General features: G+C 46.2%; 1 protein-coding gene across 1 annotated transcript; it reads left to right on the forward strand.

Moving 5' to 3' along the window:
* Positions 1-535: 535 nt before the first annotated feature.
* Positions 536-2312, forward strand: LOC124688409 (probable galacturonosyltransferase 9). Its single transcript, XM_047222093.1, has 2 exons — positions 536-1747; positions 1821-2312. Exons 1-2 carry the CDS (start codon positions 536-538, stop codon positions 2097-2099), a joined length of 1491 nt encoding a protein of 496 aa, XP_047078049.1. The 3' UTR covers positions 2100-2312.
* The last annotated feature ends 13971 nt before the right edge of the window (positions 2313-16283 follow it).

Consider the following 16283-nt stretch of genomic DNA (forward strand, 5'->3'; position numbering starts at 1 on the left):
AGTTGACACGATCAAGAGGAAAACCCGCGACTGCTTGCAAAATCGTATCGACAGCGAGAATGTACCACTAGGGGAAGCTAGTGCGACCACACCAGAGCCACTAGTATTAGTGCACTGGTTCATCTTTAGTCCACCGCATATATGTCATATAAACACTGGTTCATGGTTTGATGCAATTGTGCCATTTGGTCGCCCACCCACATTTTTTATTTACAGATCCAATCTCGGACGAAGCTCGCTGACATTGAGCTTAGATAGCCCAATATCACTCGTAGAAATGGAGGCCGTCGCCGTCATGCGACCGGTGCTTCACCACTCAACTCACGAAATCATCCTCCAAGAGTCAAAGTGCCACTGACCAGAATCTGGTCACAGGACACCACATGAACCCAAGTGGAGTACCACTGACTACTGAGGCACTGACCAAAACCATCTAAACCAAAACCCACCGGCGTAGGAAATCATCGCGCGCCAATTTCATCGTCCCTCAGACTCTCTCCGTCGCTTGAATCCATTGCTACTTGAGGTACCGTCCATGGCCGGCGGCCGATCGCCTGCGCCGCGCCGCGCGGCGTTCGCGGCACTGGCCACGCTCCTCTTCCTCGCCTGCGTCTTCTTCTTCCTGTCGGCGACCACCATCACCACCTCGGCCCCAAACTCCGCGACCGCACGGCTGGCTGCCGTGCGCCGCCACGCAGAGGACCACGCGGCCGTGCTCGCCGCCTACACTGCGCACGCGCGGCGCCTCAGCGTCGACTCCGCCTCGCAGACGGAGTCCTTCCTGTCCACCTCCTCTCGCCTCTCCGCGCTGGCCTCCCGCCTCACCCTCTCCACCGTCGCGCTCCTCGAGAAGGAGGCCCGCGGGCACGTGAAGCGCGCGCGCGCCCTGGCGGCGGGCGCAAAGGAGGCGTTCGACACGCAGTCCAAGATCATCAAGCTCTCCGACACCGTCTTCGCCGTCGGGCAGCAGCTCCTCCGCGCCCGCCGCGACGGCCAGCTCAACTCCCGCATCGCAGCCGTCTCCACGCCCAAGTCCCTCCACTGCCTCGCCATGCGCCTCATGGAGACCCTCCTCCTTGTCAACGCGTCCTCCGCCGCCGTTCCCGACGCCGTCGTTCCGCCACCGCCTGAGGAGCTCACCGACCCGTCGCTCTACCACTACGCCATCTTCTCCGACAACATCCTCGCGGTGTCCGTCGTGGTGGCCTCCGCCGCGCGCGCGGCAGCCGAACCCTCGCGCCACGTCTTCCACGTGGTCACCGCGCCCATGTACCTCCCGGCCTTCCGCGTCTGGTTCGCGCGCAGCCCGCCGCCGCTCGGCGCGCACGTGCAGCTCCTCACCGCCAACGACTTCCCCTTCATCAACGCCTCCTCCTCGCCCGTGCTCCGGCAGGTCGAGGACGGGAACAGGGACGTGGCGCTGCGCGAGCTTGACTACCTCCGGTTCTACCTGCCCGAGATGTTCCCGGGGCTGACGAGGGTGGTGCTCCTGGAGGACGACGTGGTGGTGCAGCGGGACCTGGCCGAGCTGTGGCGCCTCTACATGGGTGGCAAGGCCAACGCCGCGCTCCACACATGCTTCGGCGGCTTCCGGCGCTACGGCAGGTACCTCAACTTCTCGCACCCCGCCGTGCAGGAGCGGTTCCAGCCCCGCGCGTGCGCCTGGTCCTACGGCGTCAACGTCTTCGATCTCCTCGCCTGGCGCCGCGACCAGTGCACCCAGCAGTTCCACCGGCTCATGGAGATGGTGAGTGATCAATCTAACACTGCCCCGCCTGAACTATGAACCATTTCTTACTTTCTTCTCTCTGTCGTCGCAGAACGAGAACGGGACGCTGTGGGACGCGGCCTCCGTGCTCCCGGCGGGGCTCATGACGTTCTACGGCAACACGGCGCCGCTTGACAAGTCGTGGCACGTCATGGGTCTCGGCTACAACCCGCACATCAGGCCAGAGGACATCGGGGGAGCGGCCGTGGTGCACTTCAACGGCAACCTCAAGCCATGGCTTGACGTCGCCTTCAACCAGTACAAGCAGCTCTGGACCAAATACGTCGACACCGACATGGAGTTCCTCACGCTCTGCAACTTCGGCCTCTGAATTCTCTCAAGAACTCCTACCACACGGGTTAATTTGAAGCCAAACTGTAAAAAACGACTATTAGGGCCGTAGTTCATTTTCCTTCGAAAGCTGCCACCGTGCTGCTTGAATTAGTACAAAACTACTACGAATTGTTTCACGGGTCGACATGGAACCGGTAATGAACACCCCTAGCACTGCTGCTATCTACTCCGTATTTTCTCAACTTACTGAACCTCCAAGTCAAATAATGGTTTTCATCTTCGAGATTGCGCCCAAGGCGCCCAACAAACATTGGCCATGTCTTTGGCCTTTTTGGTCCATCATCGCTTCGTGGTGCATGGCACCGGAATCATGTCGACGTCAGCCAAGATGAATGCTCCGAGGCTCCAAGCACATGTCTGCACAATGTCGCCGAGAAAGCAAACCTGCAGCAGTCACACACTCACACCAAGCCTTCTTCTCGGCAATATTGTAGACAAAAGTGTGACTGGTACGAGGGTCGCCAAGTCTTTGGACATGGTACTTGTCTTCATTACGGCCGTGCTGAACCTTAACAGCATAGTGATGCAGCGATTCAATCAACTCCGTTTGGAATATTTCAAATGCAGCCCTTGTGTAGATGCTCTCAGCTTGTTTTCCCAAGATTGAATTGATTTTCAGTAGTTGTTCAGGAGGAAACGAAGCAAGATCTTTTGAGCTTCATTCATGTACAATATGTCTGCGAATCTAATGATAAAAGAAAGGAGGGAGCCACTCGTAGTGAAATTGCCGCGGGAGGAGAGGCATGTCGCCATTGGTGCCGATTGGCTTTGTGTTGGTTAGTTGGAGTTTTCTCAAGACTCTTTGGTTTTCCGTTTCATTTTCTAGTACTCTGCTTGTGTTCCTTTCTACCTAACCCCAATAAATTGACTTAAATTATTTCCTCTACCAAGTACAATCTCGTTCACTTGCTTCCAACCACTTTTTGGCCTCAATTTGTACATATATGGCTTGAGGCTCCAATCTCTTATTATAATTTTCGTACATTAGTTTTGTCCCAATTGTGTGTGTCTCTTCTCAAAACACTTCTTACAATATTGGTATAGGACATGTGTGGCTTCATATAGCTACAAGTATATTATCACCCTAAATTTGGTTGTTTTTCGTTGAGATCCTGTTTGGGCTGGATCGTGTATCGTTAATTCGTTATAGGCAAGAAGAAGGTTACAATGTCGACGCAAATTTACTTGATTGGAATGAGCGGAATTGGGGAAACATGTTGAACTTAGCCTTGGAAATGAACTGCACAAGCATGTGTGCAGTTAGCTGGCCATCGGTTTGAGATCACGGATAGATGATCCATATGCTCGTCAAGTGGTCTTTCGACTCACCTCACGCTACATTTTGTAATCCGATCTCAGCGTCTCTAATCTTGAGATGTAGGGTTGCCCTCCTAAGGACTTTTACCTTACCATGGTGCTCCAAGACCAGGCGCATGGCAAGGAAAACATTGGACTTGTGCCCCTGGAGGTCCGGTTCAGTTAAAACGGGAATAGGCTGTTTTGGTCTGCTACGCTCCGTAGCACATTTGGAAAGAGAGAAGAAAGAGCAATTTATGGAGAGTTGCTCGCTGCAATTGCAGTTGCTGCATTAGCCAGATGTCTTTGCCTCGTGGCTGAAGCAAAGAAACCTTCCACAGATTTGTCGGCGTTTTTCTCCCGTGTCGTTGCCTTTCATTTCTAGTGCTTTAATGTTTCTTGCAAGTTTCTCTTTACGCTCGCCTTAGCTGATTGTACAGATTTCCTCTTCTAAATGAAAAAGGCAGAGCTCCTACCATTCACGGTCATGGTCTGCAATGGTCTGGGGTAAACAAAAAAGGGAAAGAGGGATCGAGAGGCTACTCTATGAAATTTATGATGACTCCACGTCAGAGTAGTTGTGGGCATACTTCATGCACTTCCAAACCATTTTTTCTGAAAGGGTTGGCAAATCTTTTGCCATCATTCATTAATTTCTTTTTGCAAAAAATAGTACAATCAAAGAAGCTCACACATTCGCGCACACATTCACCCCTATTAGGGAAAACTCTAAAAAGGGGGAAGACTTGGGGGAAAGAAATCTCCCCCCCCCCCCCCCTTCCTCATGTGTCGGCCCTAGATGAAAGAGGGCCAAATGGGGGAACCCTGGCCGCACCCTCCCTCTATAAATAGAGGAGAGGGGTGTCCGGTGATGTCTACGCACGTTCTATTCTTGTAGACAGTGTTGGGCCTCCAAGTGCAGAGGTTTCTAGAACAGCAACAAGTTTTTCTTAAGTGAATCACCCAAGGTTTATTGAACTCAGGGAGATACATGTGAAAGATATCCCTCTCAAGCAACCCTGCAATTAAGATACAAGAAGTCTCTTGTGTCCCCAACACACTTGTCAGGTGTATAGGTGCACTAGTTCGGCGAAGAGATAGTGAAATACAAGTAATATGGATGATAATAAGTGATAATTGCAATCTGAAATAAAAATAGCAGCAAGCAAATATGTAGCAGAACTGGTTGTAAAAGGTGTTCAATGCTTAGAAACAAGGCCTAGAGATCTTACTTTCACTAGTGGACACTGTCAACAATGATATCATAATTGAAAACATAAATATCATCTCTTCACTATGCTACTATGAACCGCTCTCCGGTTGGATAACGAACACCAATTCACCGCGTAGGGCTGCAAAAGCACTCCTTAGAGTTCGTGTTCCAAACCTAGGGACACCCCACTCTGTCACTTTGAGCATCCAAAGATAGTACTAACAAACACCACAATTTCATAGAGACATCCAACTCAAATTATAACTCATGATAAATATTTCTGTAAACTTTAGCCTAAGAGACACACACGGTGCGCACACTGTCACCTTCACACCATGGGACAAGGTGTCTCCGGAGATCACAAGAATAAAACCACTTGAGTAGCATAATAGATGAAGAGTAACATATACTTATTCAACTAGATTACAAAGCTTATGATCACATAAAGATCACACCATGGGAGAGAGAGATAGACCACATAGCTACCGGTAAAGCCCTCAGCCTCAGTGGAGAACTACTCCCTCCTCATCATGGGAGTCAGCAACATGTTACCCTCCAAAACCCACCGACGGGCAATGGTTAAGCAACACGAAGAGCCGGGAGGCTCCCAAGGCCGCTTAGTGGACCCTGGCACCTCGCGTCGTCCCGCAAATCTTCCAGCCACGTCCTGGCGGTTGCTAGGGCGTGCCACCTGACCTAGACCCGATCGGGAAGGTGTTAGAGTGCTTCGATTGTTCCGCATGGTAGACACGTAAACATTAAATACGAGCCCTATCGGCTCTCGAGTTGCCATCGTGGATCGGCTCAAGGAGCCGATCGCCCCATGGTTCACGTTGGATTTACAATGACATGGGGATCCTGCTTGATCAAAACAAAGCGAAAGCGATCTACGACAGTTTAGGGTTTTCACCGCATAACCGGAACGTCCTACGTGTGATCGGGCCTAGCAGCTACGGAAGATGATGCAAACTACCCCTACAAGAGGCCTAAAAATCAACATAACGTTGATTCCCGGAACATCCCTCGCAGGGACGGTAAACAACACCTAACGCACTACGGATCGTCCGACCCCAGACATAAGGCCTAACTATGCGAGATATTAAACTAATCCATGCGGAGCAAGGAGCAACTATAACAGATCGGATCTACTAAGTAACGAACAAGCAAGATGCTGCCCTTACACCCAAATAGGTGTAAGGGCAGCTAGGTGTCGAGGGACGGCATTGCCACGCAGATATGCACGAGAAAGCATCAATGCAAGCCCCTAAACACCTAATGATAAGTAGTACTGCTCGCCATCAACAACGCTTCAGCACGAGCAGTACAAGGTAGACGAATAAACGTGTACTGCCTAGATCGCAAGATGCGATCTAGGCGAGCATGATGCTTACCCGGAAGAAACCCTCGAAGAAAGGGGTGGCGATGCGCCTGATTTGTGTTTGTTGTGAACGTGATTGTCCTCCTTTTCCGATAACCCTAGATACATATTTATAGTCCAAGGGACTTTCTAATTGAGGCGTGCACCTAACCGTGCACGGGCCAGACTCTATCTGTTAATTCTAAACACAATACGATCTACTAAATTACAGATACACGGGCGATTTAGCCCAAACTCTTAGCGCAAGGCCGCTTCGAAGATGCTCCACGTGTACGTCCTTCAAGCCCATCTTCACTTACGGCCCATCTCCTGATTTGGCCAAAATATGGTGATAACACATGCCCCCCTGGTTTTGGCAATGATAATTTCAAAACCATATGTTTTTCCTCTGAGGGGTCATGTCATGGCAGAGCAGAACCGTCGCAGTATTCTCTATCATGACGCCTTGCCTTCTCAACTTCTCCGCACGATTTGACGGTTTTGGCATCATGTCCTCGAGAACCGTCATAGCATTAAATCTTCACTACATCCCCTTTATCTATCTGTGCCAGACGGTTCGCCACTTCATCCCCTTGCTCTGTTCTGCCCACCAGCACCAAAAAACCCTCTTCCCCCGCAGCAATGTCTTCTTCCTCTTCTACCTCCTCAGGTCTCTCCCTCCGATCTTCGCCAAAGAATGAAGACGACCCCCACTCCGGGGCGAACCCCATCTCCTCCGACAAGAAGGAGGAACAAGTAAAGAAGGAAGAGGCCCCCTCCTCCACCAAGTACCCGCCGACGAAGCGTTCCCGCATGTGGGCGGACAGCGAGGACGATGATGATGACGAGGAAGGAGAAGAAGAAGAGGAGGAAGATAATTCCTCCTCTTCCGCTGGGTATCCGCCGACAAAGCGTTTCCGCGCTTGGGCGGACAGTGAGGATGATGATGATGACGAGGAAGAAGAGGCTCCAGCCGAAGACCTGGGTAGCAGCGACGAGGAAGTCTCCGGAAGCAGCGTCGACGGAGGCTCCGGCGCCGACGATGAGGCCAGCGACGATTAGCTCTGTAGGATTAGTAGTCCTTGGGCAATCGGCTCTTCTCTTGTCCTTCCTTTCTTGAGCAATCGGCTCCTTATTGTAAAAAATCCTCTCCTATTAATGAAGAAAATTCCTATCAATTACCTTTGCTTCTCTGTCAATTTAGCCGACTGTTCGCCGCAATCGTTACCCAAAGAGCCGATGGCAAAGCATCGGCCTACATTCCAAACGTAATTCAAGACGAAAAAGCTGCCTTCAATCTCTAGAGTCGATGACCGTGCATCGGCTGCCTGATTTTTTTTGTTTATTTTTACCGGCCGATTTCATACATCGGCCCCCATTTTATTCTTTACTGGCCGATTTGTGTATAGGCCTCCATATCTTACTGTCCATCATCCCACATACTTGGGAAATATTTCTTGAGATGCTGGCCATTGACGGCTACTGGGAACTTCACGCCATCCAACTGCTCGAGCATGTACGCATTCCCTTTCAAAACTTGGACAACTTTGTACGGGCCATGCCAATTCGGAGACCATTTACCATACTCTTTATCCCTCGTCCCCAACGGCAATACTGCTTCCCATACCAAATCATCAACTTGGAATTCTTTTGGCTTCACCTTCTTATTATATGCCCGAGCCACCTTGGCTTTGTTCTCCTTGATTTTCTCGAGTGACCATAGTCTAAGTTCCGTCGCATCCTCAATGTTGTCACTCATCAGGGCTGCATATTCTTCAGCAGTTAGATCATTCTGAAACGTGACCCGCCTTGACCCTGCCTTGACTTCCCAGGGTAACACAGCTTCTTGTCCATAGACCAGCTGGTACGGGGTGGTTTTTATTGCTCCATGACACGACATGCGGTAAGCCCACAACGCCTCGACAACACCTCATGCCATCGTTTAGGGTGCTCGTCGATTTTCCTCTTGATCAGCTTGATCAAGCTTTTGTTGGATGCTTCAGCCTGCCCGTTTGCTTGAGCATAATATGGAGACGATCGGATTAACTTGATCCCCATGTCATCGCAGAACTCTTTCATCTCTTTCGAAACAAAGACCAAACCTCCATCGGTCGTAATAGTTTGGGAAATCCCGAATCTATGAATGACATGTTCCAATACGAACTTGATAACGTCTTCCGATGCTACTTTCTTCATAGGGACCGCTTCCACCCATTTCATGAAGTAATCTGTAATGGCCAGAACCCATCTATGGCCCTTGCTCGACGAAGGATGAATTTCTCCGATTATATCCATACCCCATCCTCGGAATGGCCAAGGCTTGATGATAGGATTCATTGCTGATGCGGGCACCATCTGAATGCTCCCAAACTTCTGACAGGCTTGACAACCTTTATAATGCCGGGAAGCAATCTTCAAGCATGGTAGGCCAATAAAATCCGGAGCGCCTAATCAGCCACTTCATCTTATGGGCCGACTGGTGGGTTCCACAAGCACCCTCGTGCACCTCGTGCAAGAGCCGATTGGACTCGGCTGGCCCCAGGCATTTGAGAAGTTATCCTTCCAAAGTTCTATAAAACATGTCATCGCCAATTAGTACGTACTTCATGGCTCTGTATCTTGTACGCTTAGGTGCCCCCCGAGCCGGATCCTTCAAGTAATTGAAGATATCGGCTCTCCAATCATCTGGTTCCAGGAGTTGCACTTGGAAATCGGCTTCTCCTGCTACATCCTTGTATCCTGACGCTGTTTGTGCGAGGTCGTTTGCCTCAGTATTTTGCAACCTTGGGATCCAATTTAAGCTTATATACCTGAACTGTGCCATTAGCTCACGGCATTGTACCCAAAATGGGAAGAGTGACTCGCTTTCGCACTTGTATTCTTCTGTGAGCTGAGAAATCACCAATTTGGAATCTCCAAAGATTTCAACTGCTTCAGCCCCAGCTTCCAGGAGTAACTTCATTCCCTTGCAGATCGCTTCGTACTCAGCCACATTGTTGGTGCAGGGGTCAGTCAACCTGATAGAGAAGGAGTATGTTGCCCCCCGAGGCGACACGAGTAGCACGCCGATGCCGCAACCATCCTCACAAACCGATCCATCGAAGAACATGGCCCATGCACGCACCGATAGTGCCGCTACGTCCGTGTTTATTCGTTCGGCAATCAGATCTCGCTAGCGCCTGTCCCTTGACTGCCTTTGCCGGTTGATACCGGATTTCAAACTCCGATAATGCAAACATCCATTTGCCGAGTCGGCCTTTTAATACAGGAGCCGACAATATGTGTTTGATGACGTCTGATTTGCATATAACGATGATATCGGCTGACACCAGGATGTGCTGGATCTTGGTGCAGGTGAAAAATAGACAGAGGCACAACTTCTCAATTTCAGGGTACCTTGTTTCTGCATCCAACATCCTTCTACTGAGGTAAAAAACCACTTTTTCCAGGCCATCATAAACCTGCACCACCACTGATGCGATGGAGGTGTCCGCCACTGATAAGTAAATGTAGAACGGCCTGTCCTGCCGCGGCGGAACTAACACAGGTGGCTTGGTCAGGTATTCCTTAATATCGTCAAAGGCCTGTTGTTGCTCTGCCCCCTTGTTATCACCCGATTTTGGCCAAATCAGGAGATGGGCCGTAAGTGGAGATGGGCTTGAAGGACGTACACGTGGAGCATCTTCGAAGCGGCCTTGCGCTAAGAGTTTGGGCTTAGATGCCCGTGTATTTGTAATATTAGTAGATCGTATCGTATTTAGATTAAAAAGATAGAGTCTGGCCCGTGCACGGTTAGGTGCACGCCTCAATTAGAAAGTCCCTTGGACTATAAATATGTATCTAGGGTTATCGGAAAAGGAGGACAATCATCGTTCAACCAACACAAATCAGGCGCATCGCCACCCCTTTCTTCGAGGGTTTCTCCCGGGTAAGCACCATGCTTGCCTAGATCGCATCTAGCGATCTAGGCGATATACGTTTATTCGTCTACCTTGTACGCTCGTGCTTGAAGCGTTGTTGATGGCGAGCAGTACTATTTATCCTTAGGTGTTTAGGGGCTTGCATTGATGCTTTCTCGTGCATATCTGCGTGGCAATGCCGTCCCTCGACACCTAGCTGCCCTTACACCTATCCAGGTGTAAGGGCAGCGTCTTGCTTGTTCGTTACTTAGTAGATCCGATCCGTTGTAGTTGCTCCTTGCCCCGCAAGGATTAGTTTAATATCTGCATAGTTAGGCCTTATGTTGGGGTCGGACGATCCGGTAGTGCGTTAGATGTTGTTTACCGTCCTCGCAAGGGATGTTCCGGGAATCAACGTTATGTTGGTTTTTAGGCCTCTCGTAGGGGTAGTTTGCATCATCTTCCGTGAGCTGCTAGGCCCGATCACACGTAGGATGTTCCGGTTATGCGGTGAAAACCCTAAACTGTCGTGGATCGCTTTAGCTTTGTTTTGATCAAGCAGGATCCCCATGTCATTGTAAATCCAACGTGAACCATGGGGCGATCGGCTCTTTGAGCCGATCCACGAGGAAACTCGAAGAGTCGATAGGGCTCGTATTTAATGTTTACGTGTCTACCATGCAGGAACAATCGAAGCACTCTAACACCTTCCTGATCGGGTCTAGGTCAGTGGCACGCCCTAGCAACCGCCGAGACGTGGCCGGAAGATTTGCGGGACGACGCGAGGTGCCAGGGTCCACTAAGCGGCCTTGGGAGCCTCCCGGCTCTTCGTGTTGCTTAGCCATTGCCCGTCGGTGGGTTTTGGAGGGTAACACATTCTGGCACGCCCGGTGGGACATTGTAATATCCCAGGTAATGGGGTTACAAAAATAGAGGAAACAGATGTGTGCATTGCATTCATGCATAGAAAATCCGGGGAATTTTCGCGCTTTAAAGTAAAACAGTCACAGTAACTGAAGTTTCACTCGACCTTGGTGGAATTGAAGTAGATCATCAAGTCAAGTGTTATAAACCTCAATGTGACTTTGCTAAAACCTGGTTTTGGGTAGAGATGATCCGATCTATAAGGTTAGATCAAATGGAATTAAAACCAACATAATAACTTATTAATCATGGATCAATTACTTGATCCCATTAAAGATCATAATATGGTATCCTTGTCATAACATATGAACACCTATTCAATTGCAAATCAAGTAACAATAAAAGGGAGAAACCATTCTAGACTTATCTTTTCCATGTCTTAAACTAATCCTTGATCCTACCATGAACCTCATGGTATTCATCCTACTTTAATCTTGGAAACAAGACAAAGAGATCCAACTAAGAAATATATATCCTTCTCTATTCCATATTAGTATACATCAAACCAAGAGAGATGAGAGTTCTACAATAATTATTAGAGAAGCAACAAATCTTGAGCTAAACCTTGGATATGCATCCAAGTATTCGGATCATCATCTTAAAGAGAAACCCTAGGATATTATTCAAAGTCCTTCCCAAGTGAGAGAGCCCATTCATATCAATTCTAGCTTTACCTATTAATGAATAGAGGACAATCTTTGAACTAAAGTATTGGGTTGTAAACCATTTCATCTTGGAGTGGTGAGATAACCAAATACCAAGTGGAATAAGACTATATCCATGAATTAATGAAATAAGGGTTGGACTAATCCAACAAAGTTAGACCATTGAATGCAGTAGCTCAGCAACCTAAATAAATAATAGGGGTACACCATAAACCCTAGAATAAACCATTCCTATATGAGAGAACTCAAGCTATGGAGTTACACTAAAAATAGATGAGGCAATACCTGGATTTGAGAGAGAGAACTATTCTTATGACCAGATGATCATATCATCATTGTTGAGTAGAACCCTAACATAATATCTCAGGCATTCTCCTGGGATACAAACTTTAGAGGCAACCATAGTAGTCCCATCCATGAAAGTAAAGTATAAGTACTATACCTTAGCTGATCAAGACAATACTTGATCATGGAAGTGAGAACCCCATTTAATGAGAGATCCTTAGGAAGCCAAACCTTGATCATTATTAATTTAGTGATGATCATAAACCCTAAGAACTTGAGGTATTGAGAATAAACCCTAATAGGATAAGTAGATCTCATTCCCACATGAAATTACCTGGGAGATCACTAGTAAGCAACCCTAGACTTATATCCCAACCCTTACTTGTGAACCACTTGGTGCTCACAATCAGAATCCTACCATATCTATATTTCCTAAATTAAACAACCTAAGAAAACCTTAGAGTTAAACTCTATACTATATATGGTGAGAAGCCATATATCCATATGACCAAAGTTAACTATAAAAAGAACTATAACCAATGTAGTTATTTAAATGATAAATTGAGGTTAACAATAGAAGCCAATTGGTAGAAAATAAAACCAATTCTAAAATCCTTAGTGATTAAAGAAGCACATAAGATATAAAGCAAGTAACCATATTATCATGGTTAGGGGAAAATAACCTAGCACATGCAATATGGTGTCATTTCATCTCTATAACCCGAAATAGAACTCAAACCTAAATTTGTGCATCACTTGGGTGATCACAACTCAAACCTAAGTCATAATTAAGATTCAAACCATGTGTCATTAGGTAAATAGCATTTGAACCCTAGAATTGCACATCCGATAAACCTTATGCCTCAATGTTTGAACATAAGAAAAACCTTGTGCTACAATATATGGTCAAGACCATATGTTAAGTGATCAACTATTTATCTTGGTAACCAAGATCAACCATGATTGAAACAATACCTACATATATACTTTCAAAGATAAGGATAAGTATTAACCTTAACAAGTGGTTTATCATAGATACTATGAAACCCTAATACATTGGTGCTCACATAAAATTATGTGCATGTGACCAATTCCCTAAAATTGAAACCAAGTCTTAACACAACCTTTAAAATACTTTGAGTTGAAAGTATCAACAATAATGATCCAAATAATTGAATCCACAAGGAAAAAGAAAATTAAAAATAAGAATATAAGCTCATGCCTATTTATTTTTAATAAGCCAACAAGCATGACATGTAAACAAATGTAAAATACTTGCTTCATATTGGAGTGTGGTGCAATACATCACACTACCTCTTAATTGAATTCACATAATAAGAAACCTGCAAGAAAATTTTGAAAACAAATTAGATTCAAAACAGAATTCAAATATGAATTCAAATGAGCAAATTGAAAACAGAAAATAAAAAGAAAATAGAAAAGGAGAGGAGAAGGACTTACCCGGACCCCGTCGGCCGAAGAAGCCCAGCGAGAGTCCACTCGAGCAGCCCAGCAGATGGCCCACGAGGCAACCCAAGTACCACAGCCCCAACCCAGCCCATGTACCCCTTCGTGGGGATAAGACCGGAGACGAAGTCTTCGTCTTCGTCTTGGCCACCGTCGACGCACGCGAGGGCGCCAGCACGACGGCGAGCTCCACGTCCGCGATTGCCGCCGTTGTTGACCGCCGGCGCACGGCGGTGAAACTATAAAGCGCGCAAGAGCCCTCCATTTCTCTCTCTCTCGCTCAATTTTCGTCGCCATGGCCGAAACCCTAGCCGTCGGCAGCCCTAGCAAACCACCGTTCCCGACCACCTTGGAGACCACCGATGAGCTCGGGAGGAGCACCGCGAAGTCCTCGTTCATCCTGGTGTAGCCGCACGCCGAGGGAAGCTCGGAGGGGGAAGAATTAAGCCGTTCCCTTTCGCAGTACTGCGAGGGAAATGGCGACCGCCTCGTCGCTACCGTCCTCGATCGACCTCATCGACCAGCTAGAAAGCATCAGGGTGAGGTTTCGCATCCCATAAGCATCCTATTGAGCCCTGGATCGTACCATAGCGCCTTGCCACCGTCGACCTCTGTTCGCCGCCGCGGTACCTCGCCGTCGAGCATGCTCCGGTGGTCATTAGCGGGCGGCGCGACCACCATTCGACGTCTTTTAACTCACTCGATCGAATAGAAATAGTTCCGTGTCCGCGCGAGCCCGGGAACGGCGGCGCCGTCGCCGACATCCCGCCGGCAGAGAGCCTCCACGCCACCTCGTCGATTTTGACCTCGGTCAAAGTTAACGTGGCATGTGACCTGGCCAGGACCCCACCGGTCATAGACTCGTGGGTGTGTTCTGCCGGGTACATCTAATAGATTTCGTTTTAAATTTAAATCTCATAATTCCGAAACTTTGAAGTAATTTAGAAAATTCATATTAACTCAGAAAAATGAAAATGAGATATAAAAATGTTCCTAAAAATAAAATCTATCCAATAAAAATATAAAAATGAAATATTTATTTTTAATCAAAAATTCAATTATTTTATACTTGTTATTTAAACCTTTAATTTTAATGCTAAATTCAATTAAAATTCAATAATTAGTAAAAAATTCCAAAAGTAAATAAAAAACCAGAAAATAAATAAAGAAAACATTAAAATTAATCTTCTTTATTTATTATTTGTTAAATCTTTATTAGAGAGATTTAAACCCTAATTAATAATTACCTAATTATTAATTGTTTAAAAATAATAAAATGCCAAATTCAATATTATTTTTATTTCCAAGTTATTAATAACTTCAACTTTAAATTGAAGTTATTAATCATAGAATTACATGATAATTAGAAAACCCTAATTTCATATTGAATGAAGATTACAACATCATAATTTCATGTGGAACCCTAAAACCCTAATTCAACCATGCACCAAACCCTAGTTCCAATAATCAATATGAAACCTAAATTGCTTACCCTAGGTTAGAACATGTGATCATGGTACTTTAATTCAAATCATAGAGCCACCATTAGCAACTAAAGAACATACCTATGCCCACATAAAATGTAGAACCCTATCACTAGCAATTTAGTATTCCATGTATGCATATCACTAAACCTAGTTGATCAAGTAGGATCAACCAAGTTTAAACCCTAGCTTCTACTGTCAAAACCATCATCCTTATTCATCCATGTTTAGCATCACACCATTGTGATGAACCCAAATAGCATATAGGCCCAATATTTATCATTACATAACCATAGTCCACTGAACCCTACAAATACTTCATAATTATGAACCATCCTATTCTGGAGTCAATTACTCCTTACTTAATAGAACCAACAGTAAAACCTAGATCACTTCAACCCTAATTGATATACTTCTTATTATTTAAGAAGTATGTTCTTTAAAAGTTATTCTTTTGAAGAAAATAGGGAAGCATCACCAACCCCGCTTATAAGGACCTATAAACCCTAGCCAGCTATCACTAGCAAGATAAACCAACCTTGACAACAACCATGTATAATGATTTGCTTAGGATACCTAGGCTTATCTTAACCTTACAAGCCTTAGGTGTTGATGAATCCAACTTTGTTGGGATCCATCTAATACTTACTCCAGCAACTATACTAAACCATAGTCAACCATAGAACCCTCAACCTAATTATCTTACTTGTTATTTATTAAAGAATATGTTCTTCAAAAGTTATTCTTTTGAAATATATAATAAGTAATCATCAACCATGCACTATAGAACTTAAAAATGGACAACTCGCTCTTTACTTATTATACGACTACTATTCCTGGGTGTGCATGATTATTACTATGCATTGTACCATCTCGCTTATGATTCTCAAACCACACAAACCTGAATAAGAACCTTGTCCGTGAATCACTCTAAAAATGCAACACACCCTGAATTAATCATTACAACTCACTAATCCTAAATCATCGGGGTTAGGACACGCTTAGAGCGATTGCATCTCATACTTATGCATTATTGCATCTTTGCCAATCTTTTAAACATCGTCCTTACCGGACGATGATGCTATTTCAGAATTTGGAGTTATTACGCATCGAAGACCTTGTCCGCATAATCTTGCAAGTCAAGAAAGGCAAGTTCATCACTTGCTCATGCCATTTGAGTATTTCTATCAAATTACTTGCAAAGTATTATGGTTATCACTATTGCATAAAAATCAAAACCACTACTTTCATAACTATGAATATGACTATGTGGTGGGCAATGGAACCATGGATTGTGTTGATATGGTGGAGGTTCCATTGCACGGGTTTATATCCATCTAGGATTAAACAACAAATGTCGCCAAGTGATTCTTGTGCCGTAATACCCGTGTTAACCATAAGATCCGGAGTGGGACGGAGTAGTCAAAAGTGTTTCCACCTCTCGTTCATCAACGGATGCGCTTACCGTAGCGGTTGTGTACGGCGGAACAACCGGAGGGTGGGGATCCCATTCTAATTCCCCACGGTAAAGCATTGCTTGCCGTAGCAGTTGTGTCTTGCGGAACAACCGG

This window comes from Lolium rigidum, chromosome 2, assembly GCF_022539505.1.
Source record: "Lolium rigidum isolate FL_2022 chromosome 2, APGP_CSIRO_Lrig_0.1, whole genome shotgun sequence".
In the NCBI taxonomy this organism is placed as follows: Eukaryota; Viridiplantae; Streptophyta; class Magnoliopsida; order Poales; family Poaceae; genus Lolium; species Lolium rigidum.